A 22,218-nucleotide genomic window follows, 5' to 3' on the forward strand; every position below is an offset into this window, starting at 1 on the left:
TACCGGCTCCCTATAGGTAATATAATCTGGACCCAAATATCCAGGAAAAGACGGCATATGTGAATTATAGTACCACGACGGATAAGAATATGACATACTACAATAAAATCCCCATGGCATAGGCGTAGGTGATCCATGTGAAGGAAACGGCATTCATGTTGGAAAATAATTCCATTGCCGATTCTGATCATGGAACTTCTGTTTTGGAATAGATTTTGAATGTTTGGAAATTTTTAGCTGACAAGCACCATTGACATTGTTTTATCTTTGGGACTTAGCCGGAAGCTTTGTATCGGGCTTCAGCTTTGCCTCTTGACGCTTGTTACGACCTGTGGATTCAACGGTTTTCCAAACACCAATCTCAGGTTTTTTAGTTTTAACCATCTTTAGTTTTGATTTATTTTGCGCAACCCCAGAAGAAGCGGTTCGATCGGTGTGCAAACCGGTCAGACTGGTCTTGGTAGAACCGGCACCTTTAGATTTGTTTTGTTGCCCCCCGAGCGTGGAAGTACTAGATATAGTTTCTATGCTCTTGCTAGAGGGCTTTGGACCAGGAACTTCGATTAGAGACGGTCGAACTGGATCTTGGCCAACAACATCATTTGTTGGCAGTTTTTTGCCAGGATCATTAGCCGGCTATTCATTAATAGCCAACTTTTGAGTAGCATGAACCTGCTCATCCGTGCTTTCAGGATCATCGAGTATGGCATTGACAATAGCAGAATTAAAAGCAGATAAAGTACTAGAAGATTGCATCTCTCCAAGTACATCATGATATGTCGGTAATTCTTTAATTTGTACCATACCTCGATCTGTCTTCCGGTAGCATGAATCATACATTCTTTCGAATGTCTCCATGAATTCCGGATCAGATTCTTCAATTTGTTGTTGAGGGAACCCTTCGAGCGATGCCAATTGCTAGGACTTGATTTCAGCTATCGAAGCCGAAACACCTTGTTCCCCAGCGGAGTCGTCAAAATGTGTTGGCGCTAAAATCGAACCAACACACGAACGAACTCGAATATGCGACGCGCGGAGCTCCTTGCAGCTCCTCTGCACGGATCGGTTAGACCGGTATGGTAGGCCGGTTAGACCGGTCTCGCCGGGGAGCCCGACGAGGACCCAAAGTGCACCTGCTTTGACGAGGTCCCTCCCGGCAGGCGCCCGTTGGATCCTCGCCGGGCTCACTGGCGAGACCGATCTGACCGGCCCAGGCAGAGGAGCTACAAAGAGCCCCTCAACGTACCGCACGTTCAAGTTCGTTCATGTGTTGGCCCAATTTTAGCACCAACACCTGGTAACTCACATCATTTCTGCTATGGATGTGAATACACATTCAAAAGCTCACGACATGGTATACTTTCTCTGGATACAGACTACCCACCTTCAAGTTTGCCGCATGGTACGTTTTCAAATGGACTTTTGCATCTGAGATCAGAAGTTGAACAAAGCAGAGGACGATCTTATTCACTCAGACAGTGCAGCTGAGACAAGGTTTGAGTTAAATGGTCTTAAAATACAAAAGGGATTCAGAATTAGTTTTGCTAGTTCCCAGGTTCTAGTGCATATATTCGACTCAACACTACATGTCAAAGAAACTAGGGGCACTCCGAAAACGGAATCTGGAAAGATTTGCAGTGTGCAAATACACATCAGAATGCACCTATGCAGTGATCTCGGCATTCTTCGTACCTTCTTCCTCCTTTGCTCTGATTGCCTGCTCTTTCTTCTGGGCCCTTATCAGTGCACGCCTTGCGCGGGGGCGCATCTCACGTACTTGCCGTGGTGGCATCACAAAAGGCTCAATAGGGCGATCATGGAATGGATGCTCATTTCCAGAAAATATTCTCAGTTTGCGGTCCCTGTCCTGGAGGATCAGAACAGTATATGTTAAGTTGCATTACTATGAGAAGCACATTGATGGTATCAAAAGGGGGACAAGACATGATTTCTAGATCAATATAATGCTATGATTCTATCAAAAGGGAAAAGAGACATGATTTCTAAATCAATATAATGTTCTGAAATACACAAGCCAAACTGTAGACAAACACAACATCACAACTTTGTACGGAATCTCAACCACCTGTAAGAGCGCCTCGGAAAAGAATCAAATAATATGAAGTACTACCAAATTTGTTCATCAATGTATCTTCTGTTAACCAATGTTTACAACACAACAGTAACAACATTTGATAAATCATCGAGCAGATCAGCTAAGGCAAGAAAGTGGCCAAAGTTAATAATCCAGGAGTGACAAAGTACAGACAATTAAATTCTCTCTAGCAGCTATTGATCAGTGGCAAAGTACAGATAATTAAGCTTGTAGGCTGGAATCTCATGGTTCAATGAGTAATAAGAAAGTTACCATCATCAATTGTTCACCAATGCAAGATAAAGTGACTAGTCTCTTCCCCAACATTGATAATAGTCATTACTATAGTTAATGCATGAAAAGTATCAAAATGAGGACGAATGTGCAATAGTTAACCAATTATAACAATGTTTGCAACAGAAAATAAAGCAAGCATTAACACAATTATTCAGCACAATAAACAATTGAGTCCGTGACTAATCCTGGATAGCAGAATAAAAGATAAATGAGGTTTTACTTACATCACGCAATCTGTTGCGGGGAAGCATGCGCAGGACAGCTTTGCGAATCACTTCAGTTGGGTCTTTCTCCATCTGGTCCTTGAGCCTCCTTTCCTTAAGATGGCCAATATACCTATTGAGGAGTAAACGCGTAAGATAACAAGTTAATACAAAGACTCAGAAGTAAAGTATTAAGCTTTTTTTTATTCAGCTTCACTAACCCTGTATGCCAGTAGTAAATCTTATCAGTCATTTTCCTTCCTGTAACACTGATATCCTTTGCATTAAGTACAATGCACATGTCTCCGTTTTCTACATGTGGTGCATAGGTTGGCTTATCCTTGCCTTGAAGCGCAACAGCAATTTGGGATGCCAATCGTCCAAGCACCTATCACACAGACAAAACAAGCATACCACTTAAACTTTTTTTTTCCGATGAGTTCATCCATCCTTGCAAATGAAATCAGTAGAAGAATCCTAACCTGACCCTTCGCATCAAATACACGCCACCGCAACCCATCTAAATTGATTCTTCTCAAACCTGCAAGTGCTTTCTGCACAGTTCAAAAAGGGGAACATCAAACAACTTTTACTGCCAGTAGTTCAGACTTAGGGAACAAAACATAGGGTGCAAAAACTGATTTGCGCTGATAGTTATTTAGGGATTCTACTCCAAGGGGCATTGAAGGATTGAAGCAAGGCACAGCGCAGAGGCATTCCAGGTGCAGCGCCATTGCTCAGGCACAAGGCATTATGTGCATTCCTTGGGAATATTGAGCTCTCAGGTTAGAATATGCACTACTAACAAAAAAAGGGAATGCATGTGTTGGGGTGGGTGTGTTAGAGATGGGCCCTCCTTTTCTGGTATACAATTACCTTATTTTCTTGACTAATTATTTACCTATCATATAAAATACCGAACTTATTCCTTAAATCCTTTACCTTATGGATAGAATTTTTGTTGTTACTTCATTTTAAAATCTATGACGTTTAGAGCAACTAATTAGTTATAAAAAACATCATATATTTTAAAATGGGTGAGGGAAAGGTTACTGTTATTTAGTTGCGCTTGGTGTGTAAAGTGAAGGTGAAATGTGTGTATGAGATGGAGAAGGCTCTAGCAGTGGGAATCGGAGTACTGCTATAGAGAGAGAGATGACGAGCTAACCTTCAGGTTGCCAGTGAAGGCAGGCGATGTTGTAGCCATGCCAACTCTCTGTAGTGGAACAGTGGTCGGATGCAGAGGCAGTTAGAAAGAGATGTGGAGGATGGCTTCCATCACGGACTCACGTGAACCTCCGTCCCTTTCCCCTTCTTTCCTTTCTCTAGGGTTTCAGGGCCTAGACAGGCCTCACAGAAAAATATTGCTTGGTCAGGCCAGCTGCAGAAGACATTAGGATATCTATCAACAGATGTTCATCAACAAAGAGACAAAATTGTGATTGTAGAGATACCATAGATATGCGCACGTTAACATAGATCTACTAAACCCTGTCCAGGCAATTTACCAGAACAACGACGCTATACAAGACAAGATTCAAATCACGAACAGACTAAGAAGTACACATGCATTCCGCAATCCAGGAAATTTGAATCATTATGCAATAATAGAGGCATGGAGCAACTTAAAAACATATTTCATCCCAGTAAGCAATAAACAAACTTACTAAGTACAATCTTTTAAATTAAGAATTGAGTTGGCAAAATGAATGACCTTTCCAATCCTTCTAGGATCAGAATGCTCCCTTTTAGAACAAAGAACATTCGAAATATATAGAGAGCATCTTGATAACACCAGTTTGTAGACCTTAGAATGCTCCTAGGTAGACTAACAAAACAACAAACCCAAACAGTGAGGATTCATAACCTACACCAACATGACTGTACTGTTGAGCTAGGGGTAGGCGTCTCTACAGTATGGAGAGTTCATAAAGCATCCCACTAACAGAGACATTTAATTACACAGCCTGTTGGAAGCCTCATTGACCAAACAACGAACAGAGAACTGCATGGAGAAATAATTGTGCTGGAATCTCAAATCCACCAATACTCAGTGCGCTGATCAAACAACCTCCTAAGTTGACGTTTGTCTGTGGTCTCAAAATCATATCTAACCACACTAGTTAGGTTTTTGGGATTAATGAAAGACAATTTCCCAGTGGCAAGCAACGCAAATGAACATTTCGATCTAGATCATCACTACTCCTCGCAGTCGAAGGAGAGGGCAAGGCCGGCGAACCCCAGCTCCTCGCACTCCGCAGTTCGCGCCCCCGAACCGCTCACGGTGGCAGAGGATTCAACAAACCACAATCCCATCAGCACATTGCAAAACACAATATCGCGATGCACTAAACAACATGCTAAACCACCTAGCGCCTAACGAATCCACCTAAACATGAAGCGAAAATTACAGTAACAACAACAAATCCATCCAACCAAAAGATAGAAGCATAAGCACAGGAGTAGAGATCGATTCGAGAAGCGCCGTCGGAGCGGAAGGATTCGGGTCGGGACCTTACCATTTCTCGGCCGCCTGCGGTGACGGTGGTGGCAGTGGACGCGGCGGCGGGTTCTCCTGGCGGGCGCGAGGGGATGGAGTGGTGGGAGAAGGGAGGGGGCACCGGGTGGACGGATGGGATCGCGTGGTGTTCTTGGAGTGGACGGCCAGGATCAAGCTCGTAACTGTCTACTACTTTGAGCTTCTCCGGATGGGCCAACACTTGCCTGTTGGGCCGAATAAATTTTTAGGCCTCCCGGTTGTAAGGTGGGCCGTTTCCTCATTAAGCATAATTCAGTTTTCTACTTTGACCATTCCGTCCATTTCCTAACAAGACCCTTCTATTTTGACTAGCTAGGTGTTGACCGCTGGAAAAGCACGAGGAGAATGACGGACCTGATTGGCTGATTGTTCGAGGAGAAGAGCCCTAAATAATCCAGGTCAACGATCGTTCTGGCTCTTGTCAAGCTGCCGAACGTCCTCCTGTTGCTCCAAGCCATTCGTATCTCCATGGCACGTCCGCCTCACAACCCTGCATCTAAAAATGGCAGATTCATGCGGCGCCCGGTGCGTGCGTATATATGATCATGTAGCTTTCTAGATTTACCTCGTTGATTGTCCAGCCGTTAATCCATGTCCGGTTCGTCGCGGACAACAACAATGGCGCCTCTCCTCGCGTCGCTGCTGCTCGTCGGGCTCCCGCTGCTGGCCGGCGTCGCGGAGGCGAAGCCCCACGTGAACCACGGCAAGTTCAAGGGCGGCCCGTGGACGGACGGGCACGCGACGTTCTACGGCGGGCGCGACGGGTCCGGCACCACGGAGGGCGGCGCGTGCGGGTACAAGGACGCGCTCGCCAAGGACTACGGCGAGCTGACGGCGGCCGTGGGCCCGTCGCTGTACGCCCAGGGCGCCGGGTGCGGCGCCTGCTACGAGGTGAAGGGCGCGGAGGGCGAGGCCGCCAGCACCGGCAAGTCCGTGGTGGTGACGGCCACGAACCAGGCCCCGCCGCCGGTCAGCGGGCAGAAGGGCGAGCACTTCGACCTCACCATGCCGGCGTTCCTCCAGATCGCCGAGGAGAAGGCCGGCATCGTGCCCATTTCCTACCGCAGGCACAACCCAACCTTGCATTGCATTACATTATTGCATTTGACCTTCATTTGACACATCGTCTCCTGCTGCAGAGTGGCGTGCGTGAGGCAAGGCGGGATCCGGTACACGATAACGGGGAACAAGAACTACAACATGGTGATGGTGACGAACGTGGGCGGCGAGGGGGACGTGGTGGCGCTGACGGTGAAGGGCAACAAGCGCGTCAAGTGGACGCCGATGAAGCGAAGCTGGGGCCAGCTGTGGACGACGGAGGTCGACCTCACCGGCGAGTCGCTCACGTTCAGGGTCATGAACGGCGACCACCGCAAGGCCACCTCCTGGCACGTCATGCCGCGGGACTGGCAGTTCGGCAAGACATACCAGGCGACCAAGAACTTCTAGGAATCGGGCGCCGTTATCCATGCATTGTTCGTTATCGCATATTGTACATCGTCTCATGTCATGGACATGCATGGTTTGAACATCTGATCCGTTGCTGGAATTAATCATCTGATCCATTCCAGTAATTTGGGGTTCCAAAACTCTTTGGTGGAACGCAAAACCAACAAACTATTCAAGTAAAACACCGTGCGTTTTTTCCAACCATTGTAAACATCCACTAATAATATTTTTTGAGAGGAAATTATTGAATAACAATGCACACAGCATCTCTAGCAACAATTCTTCTCACAAAAAATACAACATATCTTTTTTCGTAAAAAAAAGAATTATGGGCCTCCTTGGTCACAGTTCGGACCTCGTGGCCCATAGGTTATGGCCCAGCTTCCCAGTCTTGCTTGGGTCGTTTCGGATTTTTTTTTATATTTTATATTTTAGTATTTTGCAAAAAATTATATGACTAAAAAACCGTTGCAAACTATACCGATTCCTAACCGGCAGTAACTTCCCTCCTCTAAGCAGTACACTTTCAAAAAATCACAACTAATTCATATGAATTCAGATGGAGATAAACTTTATATAAAAATTGTAGAAAGTGTACTGCCTATTTTTTGAAAGTGTACTGCTCAGAGGAAGGAACTTACTACCGGTTGAACCGGTGGTAGGTTGCTACAATGCACCTTCTGCCGTTTCGAACGGCGGTATAGGTATAGATTTGTAAAAAAAATTTGTTAGACCATGTATTTTTGCAAAATACTAAAATATAAAAATTAAAAAAATCGTCATTTCCCTCGACTCTTCTTCCATCACACGCACGCACCCAGCAGTCTAGCGAGGCGAGCGTGACTGCGTGAGAGCGGCCACTTTGCTAACCCCGCCGCCGTTCGGCGACTGCGTGGCGACAGATTCCGAGCTGGTAACCACGAAAGCCTGATCTTGAAGTAGGTTGGTGCTATCTGGTTTGGCACTCTTTTTTTTCTTCCTTGGATTTTGTTAGGATTTTGGACGCGCCCATTCAGCACTTTTCTAAAGGCCGAGCCTTTTCATTTCTAGAGGTTATGCTGGTTTGGATCATTCCAATGGGGGCTGGCTGCTGATCTTGATTCAAAGGCATATGATAGGAGGGTCAAGTAAATTGATTTGGGTGTTTGGATGGCATATGAGGATCGATTAGAGGCGCCATCTCTTGGGGCCTTGGGGGGTCTTATATTGTGTTCAGGTGTGGTGTTGGGTTGGGTTGGTTGGCTCCACTGGATCAACCATCACAGGCATACATGGATGCATATAGTTCTTTGGGTTGGCCGTTGGGTCTCTAATGTTTGGATTCAGGTGTGGACTTGTGGTGCTGGTGCCCATGTGCTAAGTATGAATAGGTGTTACAAATTCTTTTTTTTTTTTGCAAAACTCAAATTGTACAAGTAGAACTGTGGTGCCACAAACTTGGTGACCCGAGTAAAATTGCATTAATTTTTGTTGAGCTGTAAGAAATGACGTCTGGGCATTGGGGATGGACAAAGCTGCCTAGAAATAACAGTAGCATCATCACCTGCATAGATAGCATGGAAGATTGGGTTGGAGCAGCTCTAATAACCTATAGCCACCTAACCTAACATGCTAGATTTACAAATAACCATATCTCCAAGTCGATACAAGCAAACGATATGTATTTATAGTACAGCCTTTGTATCCATTTGCCGTTGTTGTATTCCTTAATTATGTTTACAGTGATACAAGGATGCAATTTGGTTCTGCAGTTCACAGTTATTGTTTTTTTTTCCTGGAGCCGATTCCTTTTCTCAAGATGACACGTGCAGAGCAACCCCAATCCTGATCAGATCTGCTGAGCTGCAGCTGCAAGCCCAAGTAGCTGAGCTGCTGCTTGCTGACTTTAGCTGCAAAACAGCCACAGCTTGCAGTGGCTTAAAAGAAGCACAACCGAACAGGCCTGGTTCTCAGCCGCCTTCCTGCCTACTCTGACCGTGTCCGCTTTGGGGCTGTATGCCGCCACTGGAGCTTCTCCACCACGCAACATTGCCTGCCCCCGCCTGTGCCATGTTTAGCGTTCCCTGATGGTACCTTTTTCAGCTTACCCCACAGTGAATCCTTCCAGTTCCCCGACAGTGTGGGCTGTCACAGCTCCTCCGGCGAGTGGCTTGTCTTCTTATGTGATGGCGCACCTACTCCTTGAAGAACCCTTTCTCCAAGGTCACCTTGACAATGCCTAAACTATCTTGTCTCTGCCCCATCGACGAGCCTGAGAAAATTGTCCCTGTCACCCTGGAGGAAGATATACACCAAGAATCTCTAGACATGGACGCTGAGATGTCGGTGTACAAGTTAGTTGTGTGCTCATCCCTACTTGCTGCTGCCATTGTTAACCTTGGGCCTCTACGTACCGTTGATTTGTGCCGGCCAGGTGCTGAAGAACTGCAACCACACCACAAGAGCTGTCAGTCATCAGAATGTGCTCAAGAACTGAACCAGCATTTATCAGGTACGCACGCTGCTCTGCAGGGCCTGCCCGGCGGGGTCGAGCGCGAGGAGCGTGGTGAGCAGGCCGACCACCGGCGCCGGCTGGTAGCGGAACCTCTCGGACGTCGTGGGCATTACGCCTTGGGGGACTTTAACGTTGGGGACAGCTTCATCTTGAACAGCTGAAGATCTTGAACAGCTGCTCCAGCTGGAAATCATCAGAGCGATGAAATCATAGGCACAGCGCCACCCAATCAACCGGCCGCCGCCTCCTCTCTCCTTCACTGTCGAAGCATGCCTCTGGCTCGTCCTCCGCCGCCTCTGCTTGCGCACGGGCAGCCGTTCCCGCATCGACGCAGCCACGGCCGAGGATGCTGCTGGAGGGCGAATCTCCTTTGGACTGGAAAGGCGAAAGGAAGTGCTTGGGTAACTGGGTTTGCGGCGGGAGGAACCGGATGGGTGGGACGGAAGGTGCGGCCGCCCTCCGCGCCGGCGGATCCGCGAGGGGAGGGGAGAGCGACCGGGAGCTGCCGTACAGGGGAGGACTTTTCTGTAAATACTTAGGGTGCTACATGTAAAAAATCGGATCGCAAAAAATCGGATTGCGATTAATAGTCATGATCCAAATTAGAAATTAGGAGTGTATTTGTAAAAGATCGGATCGCGGTTAATAATCACGATCGAATTTAGGAAGTTATTCGTAAAATATCGGATCTCCAAATCAAGGGGGTTCTCGGGGAAAAAAGGACACGACGACTGGTGAGGCCGCGCCGCCGCCGCCGACCACCGCTGGCCCCCGTCGTCGTGCATCTGCGCTGGCATCCGTCAACCGAACGTACCCAGCGCCGGCTCCGTTGCTCTCTGCGTTCGCCCCGCCGCCTCCAGCACCGCACAACCGTCGGCGACTCCCCGCCGGGGGCGAGGATGACTGGAGGAGGAAGACGACGAGACGAAGCTCACCTCGGTGAGGCCGCGCCGCGGCGATCTCTGGTAGGTTAGCCTCCTGGCCAACGCAGACCGCTCCCGCTTCGCCGCCGTATGCCCGCAGTGGCGCGCCGCCGCGCGGCAGCTCGCCCTGCCCCCGCCGCCGCTGCTGCTGCTCCGGAACCTTCAAAATCCAGTAGACGTCACAGATCGTGAAAACTCCTTGCTACCAACATGGTAGACTCCTATCGCACACTTGGCCATTCTTTCCAACTACAAACCCAGGCCCATGCCCATCGATCATGGAGAACTTCCCCATTCTTCCTCTTTGATCCCTCTCTGCAGCTCTAATCCAATCGACGCCGCCATGAACGCTGCTTCTTCTTTCTCGGCTCCGGTATTCTTCCTGCTTTTGGACGCTTGGGTCTGAACGCTGCCGCCTACATGCTCGATGACCATCGGTCCCGAGGCACCACAGCTGCGATCTCCTTGCACCACGAGCGAACCATGCAGTCTTAAGCCGTTCGGTTGAGATTGCTGATGCAGCACTGCGGCTGCAGCTGCTTGTGCAGCCAGCACAAGCGAACTTTTTCAGAATCGCTTGATCGGAATTCATCATCAACAGGATTCAGGACGCAAGATCTGAGCTCGTTTGTTGTTCTCAACAATTGCTTCGAACGATTCTGTTGATTCCTTATTTCCTTTGCATTGATCGTGAGGAAAAAATATCGTTATCAAACAAAAAGAGAGGAAGAACTGGCCAACATATTGCAAATTTTGCCTGCAATTCACCTGGATATAGTCAGGTGGAATTGATTATTAGCATGTACAACCTTATTTGTACTAGCATCCACATAAAACCCAGGCCTACAAAGCACAGTGCCATTTTCGCCAAACTAAAAACCAGCCAAATGCACACCAAGAGTAGAAGGCTAACGGCAGGTACATTTGCCAGACCTGACCACAAGCATCAGATGGTCCTAAAATGTACAGCATCAGCAAGCTACGGTTGTCCCTTCCAATATACAAGAATTAGAAGAACTAGCAACCCCTACAATGTATGCCAGCCCTAACTACTTTTGACTGAACTCCACCTGCAAAATACAATGACATGCACAAGCGTAAGAAATAGCTATTGTAGTGTCTACAAATTAAATCTAGGTAGTACTTATAACGTTAATCAAATGTGCAAGTGCCTGGTAGAAATCCTGTGTGGAGATTCAGATTTTGCGAACCAGAATGTGTATTTATGACAGCAGGTAACAGATTCTCTCTACTCAGAACATTTGCGAAAGCAAAAGCAAAAGCACAACTACAGTAGGCAGGTATGCAAACCACAGAACGGTAAAAGTCAAAAACACTTTTTCCTGTGAACTTAACTTTGTTTTAGATAGAATGAAGCATTTTCAAATGTTGGTCAGTATCAGCAAGGGTGAAATCCTTACCTTGGCCTCCTCATGAGCAACCTTCATCCTCCGGTACTCCTGTTGTGCCCGATGAGAACGGAACAGAGCTTGGACACGTACCACAGATCTGTTAAACCTGTCCTCAGCTTGTTGCCGGCCAACCTGGTAGTAATCCTCTTCTGCAGTGCTTGCTGCTTCTGCATCTGTAGCCATTGCTACTGGCATTCCAGTTGCAATGCCACGCAGGCCTTTTCTCTTCTTCCTCCATCGCAAGATAGCTTTCTCCACGACTCCAACGGACCATATTACCTTGCGGTACTGCCTTCTCACTTGGTGACCTCGGTATGCAGCCTGAGCAGATGTTTGAATCATTAGACTATACGCTACATGGGATACATACAGGATAACAGGTTGCAAATTTTTTCAGGTGGCATCATCTGGTGCTTGCCAACACATAAGCAAAATGAATCCCTGGGAAAAAGAAATGCAGTAAACAAAAACACACAATAATAACAGGAGCTTTACTTGTATTTTTATAGCTTGTCTTCGCATGTTTATGAAGTTCCTCCTCATCTGCCATGTTCGGAAATGACTTTGTATTCGTGCGGCAGCTCGCATCTCTTTCTTTCTGTTGTAGTTCCGGAATGCATGTTGAATCCTCATAGCAGCAACTATCGTAGCTGCTTCAATCTCAGGATTGGCCAACTGAATTGCTTTCGTTTGAAGCTTAAGAGTTCGCTCCCTAAGAGCGGCTTGGATATTGCTAGCAGCATCAGCAGCATTACGGTAGGCTGCTAAAGATTCTCGCAAGCACAGTTCTTGTTCACTAAGGTTTTCAACTTCCTTGGAATGTTGTTTTATTGATTGTGTCCTTGATGTTGATCGCTTATCCTTGGACAGCGACATTGCCTCAAAATGAGCCGTCAACCCTTTCTCAGCAAGATATGCAGCTAAGCCATCAAAACCTTGTCTTGCAGCTAGATCAGCAGCAGTGTGTCCACCAGGGTCATCATGAGTAGGATCTGTAACCAAGCTTGGATTTGCTCCAGCAGACAAAAGAGCAGCAACCATTTTTTCCCTGACAAAAGGATCATAAAAATAAGTTAGCACCAAATGACTTTGAAAATATAAAAGATAAATTGGTCCCAACAAAAATGTGCCTGAGTTAACATACTGTCTATTACGATAGTATCCTCCATGAAGGTCAATCAGATGTCCATTAATAGAAAACACAGTTTTTGAGATCCACTTAATTCAGACATTCGTAACTTAGCAGATTTTGAAAATAAAATTTGGTCCATATTTTTCTACCAACTGGTATGGTTTCTTATAAGTTCTTACTTCTAACTAAGTTTGATTTCTATAATATATAACAACATCCAAGGTGCAAGAACTCATACAAGACATGATTTCTTTCCACCCTTTCATGTTGTCACGTGCAGCTCCTTCTCTACCGACTGCACAGCACTTCTTCGAAGAGGAGTTGAGGCTCTGATGTTTCGCTGGTGCTCATAAACTCCAGGAGTTATTTTCCGGTTGTGAAGAGGGCATAGTGTGAGTAGTAAGGTTGGGTCATCTTATATTTATACAAAATGTGATAAGTTTTTTGTGTTAGTTTGCAACCTTCTGTTATCTCCGAGAAGAGGTAAAGAGGTTGCTTTGTATGGGACTCTTTCCTGTTTCTCTATAATATAAAGATACACAGCTCTCTTGCGTGTTCGAGAAAAAACAAAGTGATAAACACACCCCAGTTGCCAGAACTCATACAAGAAATCATTATTTTCTTCAATTTTTTTATGTTCATGTTAGTTGGCAAAAGTAAAGTTGTCAGGGATTTCAGAAAATAGAGAATACCTCCCATAGTATGCGGCCCAGTGCAGAGCTGTCCAACCAGAAGAATCGCGAAAATCCAAGGAGAATCCCGACAAAGAAAATAAGCGAATGGCCCAGGTATAGCCCAAGAAAGAACACAGATGTATAGGTCCTCGTCCTAGATCATCACGGTCTGTTGACTTCTGTCCTTCAATTATTTTTTCGACAAGCCACTCTTGTAATCTATTTCGCAACACAAGTTCAAGCAAGCCCTCAGTAGCAGGAATGTTAGTGCCTTTAGAATCAGTAACATATTTGAACATATCCATCCATTCCTTCTCTGTTGATGCTGACAAGAGATTGGAAACTCTACTTCCTTCTGCAAGGAACTTTGGCGCTATCTTTTTCTTGCTTGTAGAGAACAACAAACGAGCTAGTCTCATCTGCATCTGAAGCTTTGACTTTTTCGGTTCATCATCATCTGAACTGCCAGGAATTTCACGGTAGTCAAAACTCAAAACCTTGCTGATTGGAGTTTTCCCATCCAAAGTCAAATAAAGATTCACTCGTCCAGGCACATGTGGTCTAGCCATGAAACGATAAACGCCAGTTTGGACAATGTCTGTGTTAACGCATTGGTCGCCAATAACACAGTACAGATTGGTCCCAGCCAGATGTTTGTAGTTCTCATGGAAGTATCCAACCACAAGGACCTACAATTAAGTTAGCATTAATACTTTTGTAGAGTGATGGAATATTGATCTATAAACTGATAAACTCACACCCCTCCCCCACCCCTGGTAGCATGCATGTAAATTGCTCTCTAGGACATTTAATAAGTATATTGCAGACCCCTCCCCCACCCCTGGTCCACCAACCAGGAGATACATGATACTGGTAGATAGATAAAACAAACAATGATTTGAGAGGTTTGTAACATATGAGGGTGAAGTAGAACATTTTCAGTGAGAACTGAGCAACTGAAGAGGGGAAAAAACAAGAAAGTTTCCACAGTATGGGATGAAAGGAAAAAAAAAACCTTTGTATCCTCTGTACAATAAGCCCATTCTGAGGAGATCTCAATGATGTGAAAGGGTATTTCGTCGTTCACTGGTCGAGTGGTGGGTATGGCTGAGCTTGGATTATCCCCTAAACTTGTAATATCATCATCCAAGTATTTCCACAGTCCAAGACTGTTCTGCCTAGTAGGCGCATAACTGGGCATGTTACCATCCACTGGAGTTCTCATCAAAGAATTTGCAAGTGGCTTTGATTGAGAATCCAGATCTGATGTTAAAAGAGATGGAGACTGGTTCGCTTGATGTTTCAGAGCTCCATAGTAACTCTCTGATATTTGATTGAGGCCAGGATTGGTAGCATAAGCTTCTGAAACTACATTAGCTGGTGAAGGAAAGATAGCCTGCAACAAAGGAAACAGCAATGCATCCAATCCATCATGGCAGATAAAACAAAAATAGAAGAAAACAAGCAATCGGAACCCACGCCCGTGCATAAATACACCATTCCTGAGTAGAGACTGCAGCGATTAACTGAAGGAAAGAAAGAATGGAGGCTAAATGAATAAGCAAATTAAGGCCACAATTGAAGCGCACTAAGAAAAGTAAAGCAGCTAAACCAGTGAAGCAAAACGAGGGACATAGTTATGTGAATTTCGCAATGCAAAGAAATAATTTCATGCAAGATTTCAAAACCATATAGGTTGCAATTTAAAAATCTGTAATTACTGTGGCTCACTTAAAAAACTCAGGAAAAAGTAACGAAGCAGAAATTACGTGCCACATTTAGCAATGTGAAGAAGCAATAATTCCGTGCAAGTTTTCATTCATGTACAACTGCAATCCAAACACCGTAAATTATGGTGGCAAACTTAGCTCACTTACATTACTTGTGGCATTGGTATTGAAGATATTATTTCCAGAATCCATCATCCCATAATTAGTCTGTTGATTGGGTGTTAAAGATCCACCTGTTTTATATAATAAGAAGGATTACAATCTCTACGACAGCGTACACCAATTTTTTTTTTTTTGAGGCTATGTAGAAAAAACACTCACCACGGACAGAAGTATCATTCTTCATAGATGACTCCAATAGATCTGCCCAAAACGATTCCAGGCTAGAATCATGATCGTCGGTTTCTGCAATATCACCAAAGAAGGTACAGTAGTATTAGTATACCTCTCAAAAATAAAGATATACAAGTTGGAATTGTAATATGTAAAAGAGCAGATTTAACATTTTGGCATCTACAGGAAAGTATCATAAACTAAACACTAACAAGGAAAGCAGGTCTCGTTATCAAAAACTGTATTTACATAATTCAAAATTTTCAAAAGCTTATATACGTGGAAACTGGCATAGAAGACACATATAATTAATAACTAAGAAATGTTTGGGATCTAAGCATGTCTCACCACAAGAAATCGCTCTGCCACCATGTGAGTTAATTTCTTCTGGTGCAGCCGCAGCAGCACAAGAAGATAGCTCAGTACGAGCAGAGACTGAATCCGTTGATGTCAGAGGAGATGTGTAATGAATAATATTGATTGGAGGCACTTCTGCAACTTCAGCTTCTATATGTGGTTGTGGTATGGCATTTTCCTGTTTCGTACAAAATATATTAGCAGACAGAACACAATAAAACATGTACTCCCTCCGTTCCAAAATGTAAGATGTTATGGTTTCGTCCTAAGTCAAACTTCTTTAATTTTGACCAATTTATGGATAATATATTAAGATCTACAATACCAAATAAATGCACTATCAACACATATTTTATGGTGAACTTAATGAAACTAATTTGATGTTGTAGGTGTCAGTGCATTTTTCTATAAACTTGGTCAATGTTAAAGGAGTTTGACCTAGGACAAAACTAAATCGCCTTAAACTTTGGAACAAAGGAAGTAGTTTTTTTTCTAAATGCTTGCACAATAGAAACAAAAAATGTCTTTGTGAAAAAAGAGCACCTTATTCATTTTAGGTTTATTGCTACTTGTATCCAACTACGCTAAGGATATAGACAAGAGCCATTGCAATCCTCATGACTCTTTTCCAGGTTCAACTAATGTGCCAGATTGAAGATAAATTAATTTTAATATGAGTTAAGTTCTTCACAGATAATGCTTTGTCAACCCAAGAGCTAATTCCTCTAATAAACGTTTTGAGTTAAAAAGAGCTAGTGATCAAATTAATTCCCAAGTTTCTTTCAACCTTAAAAGGCCTTTGGATGAAGTAACGCTACTATTGAACAGTGTGAATGAAGATTTGAAAACTCCAGCCTCCAGTTCTAATTATCAGGATAATTCTCCAGTTTAGCCTAGTCCTTTAACCGCTTCTCTTTGGACCTTTCAGGTCCGAAGGCAACATTATGACCTCTAGGCAAGAGAAGCTGCGCAGACCCAGCTATTCAGACCACAGAAGCAGTTGCACATCCACATTCAACAACGTGGCAATATAAAAGGCAAAAAAACACAGCAAACAATGCAAAGAACACGATTCCTAAAACAGGCCTTCTCTTCATCCTTAACAATATCCAGAATGAGTCTACATAAACCCCTGAAGTATCGATGTTCATATAAGAGAGGTGAAGGGGAAGTTTGCCCACGTCACCACCCCACATCTGCAAAACTGCCCTCCAAAATCACCTAGGGAGTTATTTAGATGGGTTTGAATAGTTTGAGTGGCTCAATAACTTGTTACTTTGTTAGTTTTATAGTTCAGGGGGTTCAGCAGTCAAACATCAATACTTGAGGAGGTTATGAGATTTATTCCACAATATCCTAACAAGTACATCTTCTTTTAACAAAATCCACATGTTCAATGAAAAGTCATATTACAACTCAGGAGCATTACTGATTTACTACACAAAAATTCAACTTTCATTAACCCAATCAGAAGAAATATTTATTACAAAACAGAAACAAGATATGAGTAGAGAAAGAACGAACTGAACCTCAGATGTTTGACGATAATGCACAAGAACTATGCGCTCCAACTCTCTGAATAAGAAACAGCCAAGAATAGTGTCAGCAACAAAAACTTGCATGCCATTTGTATCCAAGTTTGCATCTGAGACATCCAATGCAAAAGATTCTCAAGTAATAGTTGTGGTGGAATAATATAAGGAAATTTATGCCACCATAAACTTCATACTATGTAATCCTTCAACAAAACTGTCTTCTTTCAGAGCTATTCCACTCAAGTGAACATAATGTGACAACAACATGCATTTTCATGAACTAGCCGAGTTATCCATCTAAATATACTGGTATTTATCTGATTAATCTACAACTTTGTGCTCTGGCTTGCCAAGTTAAGCAATGTCGGGCCTTTTCCTTTTCTTCCGATTCATGATATTGGATTTACTTATTTTATTTACCACGCAGTCCTTGCGGATGTTTCAAGTCTGCATATGGGCAAGAGGCATGAAGCACCAAACTAAAATATCGATTCTGTTGCATAAAGCTAATTCTTGATGTCCGCGGACTAGCACCCTAGTTCTAGTATGAAACTATTTTTTAGCTTAAGAGAATGAGAAAAAAATTATCAGATTGCTCGTATACAGGACAATAGGACATAAGATATGGTTTTGTGGTTAAAGAAACTCGACCACGGGAAGAAGAGATCCCCCTGCGTTCATCTTAAGAGAGGGGATCACCAAACCCTTTAGGGGTACTCAAATGACATGTGAGCACCCAGGTTCGAGCCTGGGTGGGCGGCCTCCCAACTGGAGGCTCTAGCAACCGAGCTGTCGATCATTTCTCAGGTTCATTGGTATAAGCATAATCCTGCAAGCTGGGGTTGAAATCTTACTTGTCAAGCAACCAGTAGCATCTACGAAAGAAATTTGGATCATCCTCTCCTCGAGCATAATACACATGAACCTTTTCTTCATTGCCAATCTACAAAATAAGACAAACCACCAATAACGGTGGGAGTACTAGAATAATAAATTTAACAATACGGAAGCAACCAATTTCAGTTATTTGCACAAACTACCTTTAATTTTTCATGGGCTTCTTGGACAGTCTTTCCATCCTTCTTTTTCTTCCAATTATGGCCATCTTTACGGAAGTTTCGGACAACTTTACGATCATATAGAACAACAGTACCACCTGATTGAAAAGAAAGTTACAACTGTTGGTAGTTTGGAATGACAAACAAATTTTCTGTTAGAAATACGGTGGGTCTAGAAGAATAATACAAGACTTAAAGATGTAGACACTGTCTAAAGGTAGTGCAACCAGATGTACACAGATGCAGGGATAACTTAACACAGGAATAATGGTGGCGAGAAATATGATACAAGAGCACAAAAGGATAAAATTATTCCCCCATGCAATCAATGTTGTTATAGAAGATCATGCAAGTTACAGTGATAACTTAGCAGCGAAAATGTGTTTTAGTGTCTAGTAGCTGCAAATTCATGGAAAAAGTAAGCAAATGAAAGACCAATGTCAATGTGAATAAGTAGAAGTGTTTTCACAACAAATGACATAGCACCAAAGAAAAAATTCATAGCAAGTAAAATTAATCTTGGATTTAAAACCAATACCATAAAAAAACATGTTCATTTCAGCGTATGTTTGATCCATTATGATCCCAGATATGATTTGAAGAGTAGAAACAAAAGCACATAAAGACATGCACAAGAATCAGATGCATAGCTGCAAAAATAAAGGCAGAAGATTATCAAACAGAACGGAAGAAATCATTTAATAATTAAAACATGGCTCCTGTGCGCAAACAATTTCAGAAAAAGAGTGATTGAAGTCAATGATGTAGGTCTATCTCGTACGACAAAAACCAAATGTGCATTCATTCATCTCTTCTCATGTAAATACTAGCACTAGATCGCACCGAATTACAATCTCCAATCTGCCACTGCAGTACCTCTCCAAACAACAAACCATGTGGCCTTGAACTGAAGGATAACTACTACTATTTATTCCACACACACGAATCAAATTATTCAACCTCAGAAGCTCAAAGAACACAACCATCTTATACATGGTACTTCACACATGCATGCACACTTCGGTTATATGTTCCCTCTTATTCACACTTGTCATGAATTCAGTTACAGAAACTAAACAATCACAGGTGCAGAGTGCAGCAAGGTCAGGGTTTCATGGTGAATGAAGAACACATACTCGCTGGCTTGTCGATGGGCTGTGCATGGACCTTGAACCTCGCATGGTTGGCCAGCACTGCGTAGATCTCATTGGGCCGGAACCAGCGTGTTCCCGCCTCTGCCATCAGCTTGTCAAAGTTCAAGTCTGTCCACCGGCCACCAAGGCAACATACACAAGCAAAAATTTAGTGCTAGAAGCAGCACAAAGCTTCCGTCTTTGAAGAGTACATGATTGGAAAGAAGTCAACATAAATTGCTGTTATCGACATTGAGCAACCAAATAACAAGAGCTGCCAAATCACCAAACTTAAGCTAATCGCGAAGACGTTAAACTGGGCAGACCAAATTTGGGGAACGAAACCGAAAGAACCAGGTGATGGGTGAACTGATAAAAATGAGCAGCCAAACGCCCACAACGCATTCGATCAATTTCCAACAGAATCACATAAATACTGCTATTCCAATCAAGCGACAAGACTGAAAAACAGCTCAAATCATCGCCAACGCCCAACAGAAAAACCCATACAGCCCGAAATGGGGAAACGCGTGAGCAGCTGCAACACTTAGAACTTCGAAGAGCCCCGAAAACCCACAGGTGCCAGGCGTCAGACGAAACCAGCCCCAGAGCTCAATCGAACCGCGTCGAAGGAAAGACACATAAACCCAGAACATCGGAATCGCAGCACCAGACAGTACGGAAAATAGTAATAATAGAAGAAGAAGAAAAAGGGAGGCGAGGGGTGAACAGAAAACCCGCGCTCGAGCGGGGGGCAGCGCGAGTCGACCTGCGCAGGTGAGGAAGCCGTGGATCTCGGAGGCGACGAGCGGGTCCCGCGCGCCGGCGCCGCCCGCCATGGCCGCGTGCTCGCTGCTGCTTCCACACACTCTCCTCCTACGCGCTGTGTCTCTCGCTCTCACCGCGGGGGAGAAGACGACGAGGAAGGAAGGAGACTTCAGAAAATCGCGAGAAAAGTCATAAAGGGGAGGGAAATTTTCACCAAAAGGAAAAGTACAGGCGATAACCATAAGAAATTAATAAACAATTTTTTGCTACCCTGTGTGGGCCCACACGCAGTCACAAGGCTGTGGGACCCACGTGTCAGCGGAGGAGTAGTGGGTGGTTGGGTGCATGCTTGGCATCGATTGGCTTTTTGGTGATAGCATATGATCTGGCAGTTGGCACAATAGATCACGGGCTCACTAGCTTGTGGATGGCCCACTTGCCAGCTTCTCAAATATGTGCACAAATAGGGTTTTTAGGTTATTTCCTCTTTTTAAAGCAATAATTGTACGTGTACGAAACACATTACAGAATTCCTTAAAGGGCAGAGCTTTGTACATGTATTTTGACCGAAGTCAGCTGGGGAAGCTTTGTACATGTATTGATTAGTATGACTTAAGAGTGTGTTTCGTTGCTTGACATCTCTATTACAAATTTATCAAGTAGCACACGTTTTTTTATTATTTTGCAACTTTATTGTTTTAGACTCCTTTCAGTTTAATTTTGCTCCAAAGAGAATACCAATCTATTAGCCCCTTGCTTAGAAGAAATATAAATATATGTGTATATTGTATATGTCCTCATAAATGTCTATTTATTATATATCACCCGCATCATAAAGACACAAAATAAGAGAATAGATATATGATAAAAAGATGAAGTTTGTCGAAATGGAGTACCGTAGATGACTAATAACCCTTGGGAAAGCAAATTGCGGCTGTTATCTACCTAATTCACTTTTAGTGGAGTTTTGTTTTGTAAATAAGGGTGTTTTGTATTTTTTCCCACTAACCAAGTCATTCATCTCACGTGATTTTGTGTCTAGCCCCACACACTTCAGCGAGAGACTCCATTGACAATAAAAAAAACTGAGTCTAAGAAAAATAAGAACATTTTTTTTCAAACTTAGTGGCAAAAACGGAATAGAACCCACCCTTTTGACCATGGCAATGGTTATGATAAAAAAACTGGCCTAATAATTGTTGCGAACAAAGATCACAATAAATATTGTTGAATTTCATCGATGGAACAGATTGATTTGACGAGGGATATATTAGACCCTCACCACCAACTCCCAACTTTAGCACTATGCAAAAAGAAGATTTCCCGTCACATCAAAATTGCGGTACATGCATGGAGTACTAAATGTAGACGAAATAAAAAACTAATTGCACAGTTTTGTTGTACTTTGCGAGATGAATCTTTTGAGCCTAATTAGTCAATGTTTGGATAATAATTCACAAATACAAACGAAACGCTACAGTGCTAATTCGATAATTTTGGCACTCCAAATTTTGGCAACTAAACAAGACCTAGGCAATAATATATTTACTGACATGACAAGGGCAGACGACAATCAGTGCTTCGGGTTGGCATGATTATGCCTACGCAAATCAGTCTGGAAACAAAAGATGCACGATTTGATGACAATCTAGCTACCAGCCTAACACACTTATCGTTGATATCAAAGAACCTGGTACATTTTTACTATCATATGAATTCGAATTGAATGCAAATGCAAAATGGATAGCTCGAACTTGAATTACTATCCACTTATTTTGGGTGATAACAATTAACAAGTATCCATTGGCTTTATTAATAATTGTGGGAGAACAAAATCATCATTAAACATTAAATCATATGTATGTATATGGATCAACTATAACACATCTAAAAAAATTATTCATTAAATTTTTTTAATAAAGCTATTATAATAAAGAACATTAATAGTTAAATAAAGTTTATAAAAATATTAAACAACTATAATAAAATATTTTGAAGTAATTTAAATCAATAAATATATTTTAGTTTCAAAAATAAATCAGTGCATGATATAGAGAAGTGATTATACTATACGGACAATATCGGA

General features: G+C 43.3%; 4 protein-coding genes across 4 annotated transcripts; 1 reads left to right on the plus strand and 3 right to left on the minus strand.

The window, feature by feature from the left end:
- Positions 1-1,447: 1,447 nt before the first annotated feature.
- LOC101773026 (50S ribosomal protein L13) lies at positions 1,448-5,245 on the minus strand. The gene is made up of 6 exons (XM_004957667.4): positions 5,115-5,245; positions 3,764-3,976; positions 3,078-3,149; positions 2,817-2,983; positions 2,617-2,728; positions 1,448-1,867 (listed from the first exon to the last, which is right to left on the minus strand). The coding sequence occupies exons 2-6, from the start codon at positions 3,800-3,802 to the stop codon at positions 1,664-1,666; spliced, it is 594 nt and encodes a 197-aa protein (XP_004957724.1). The 5' UTR covers positions 3,803-3,976; positions 5,115-5,245; the 3' UTR covers positions 1,448-1,663.
- A 480-nt stretch (positions 5,246-5,725) lies between these two features.
- On the plus strand, positions 5,726-6,583 carry LOC101773434 (expansin-A26). Its single transcript, XM_004957668.1, has 2 exons — positions 5,726-6,201; positions 6,274-6,583. The coding sequence occupies exons 1-2, from the start codon at positions 5,726-5,728 to the stop codon at positions 6,581-6,583; spliced, it is 786 nt and encodes a 261-aa protein (XP_004957725.1).
- Positions 6,584-8,225: 1,642 nt separating this feature from the next.
- LOC111256297 lies at positions 8,226-10,585 on the minus strand. Its single transcript, XM_022824099.1, has 2 exons — positions 9,083-10,585; positions 8,226-9,007 (listed from the first exon to the last, which is right to left on the minus strand). The coding sequence occupies exons 1-2, from the start codon at positions 9,401-9,403 to the stop codon at positions 8,969-8,971; spliced, it is 360 nt and encodes a 119-aa protein (XP_022679834.1). The 5' UTR covers positions 9,404-10,585; the 3' UTR covers positions 8,226-8,968.
- Positions 10,586-10,742: 157 nt separating this feature from the next.
- Positions 10,743-20,304, minus strand: LOC101774253 (calmodulin-binding transcription activator 6). The gene is made up of 13 exons (XM_004957670.4): positions 20,134-20,304; positions 19,368-19,493; positions 18,214-18,329; positions 18,028-18,116; positions 17,168-17,213; positions 15,630-15,816; positions 15,270-15,353; positions 15,096-15,181; positions 14,234-14,614; positions 13,237-13,907; positions 11,908-12,460; positions 11,422-11,733; positions 10,743-11,070 (listed from the first exon to the last, which is right to left on the minus strand). The coding sequence occupies exons 1-13, from the start codon at positions 20,201-20,203 to the stop codon at positions 11,050-11,052; spliced, it is 2,742 nt and encodes a 913-aa protein (XP_004957727.1). The 5' UTR covers positions 20,204-20,304; the 3' UTR covers positions 10,743-11,049.
- Positions 20,305-22,218: the final 1,914 nt, after the last annotated feature.

The sequence above is a fragment of the Setaria italica genome, chromosome II (genome assembly GCF_000263155.2).
Source record: "Setaria italica strain Yugu1 chromosome II, Setaria_italica_v2.0, whole genome shotgun sequence".
Lineage (NCBI taxonomy): Eukaryota > Viridiplantae > Streptophyta > Magnoliopsida > Poales > Poaceae > Setaria > Setaria italica.

Bases quoted from the DNA above. Each gene is read 5' to 3' on its own strand.
- LOC101773026 (XM_004957667.4), bottom strand. From the start codon at position 3,802: ATGGCTACAACATCGCCTGCCTTCACTGGCAACCTGAAG. The intron at 2,729-2,816 runs GTTAGTGAAGCT...ACTCCTCAATAG, and splicing joins ATTTACTACTGGCATACAGG to GTATATTGGCCATCTTAAGG. The intron at 1,868-2,616 runs GTAAGTAAAACC...CTGATCCTCCAG, and splicing joins CCCGCAACAGATTGCGTGAT to GACAGGGACCGCAAACTGAG.
- LOC101773434 (XM_004957668.1), top strand. From the start codon at position 5,726: ATGTCCGGTTCGTCGCGGACAACAACAATGGCGCCTCTCCTCGCGTCG. The intron at 6,202-6,273 runs GCACAACCCAAC...CTCCTGCTGCAG, and splicing joins GTGCCCATTTCCTACCGCAG to AGTGGCGTGCGTGAGGCAAG.
- LOC111256297 (XM_022824099.1), bottom strand. From the start codon at position 9,403: ATGCGGGAACGGCTGCCCGTGCGCAAGCAGAGGCGGCGGAGGACGAGC. The intron at 9,008-9,082 runs GTGCGTACCTGA...GTGTGGTTGCAG, and splicing joins GGCAGGCCCTGCAGAGCAGC to TTCTTCAGCACCTGGCCGGC.
- LOC101774253 (XM_004957670.4), bottom strand. From the start codon at position 20,203: ATGGCGGGCGGCGCCGGCGCGCGGGACCCGCTCGTCGCCTCCGAGATC. The intron at 15,817-17,167 runs GTTCAGTTCGTT...TGTACGAAACAG, and splicing joins ATTATCGTCAAACATCTGAG to GAAAATGCCATACCACAACC. The intron at 11,071-11,421 runs GTAAGGATTTCA...TGTATTTTGCAG, and splicing joins TTGCTCATGAGGAGGCCAAG to GTGGAGTTCAGTCAAAAGTA.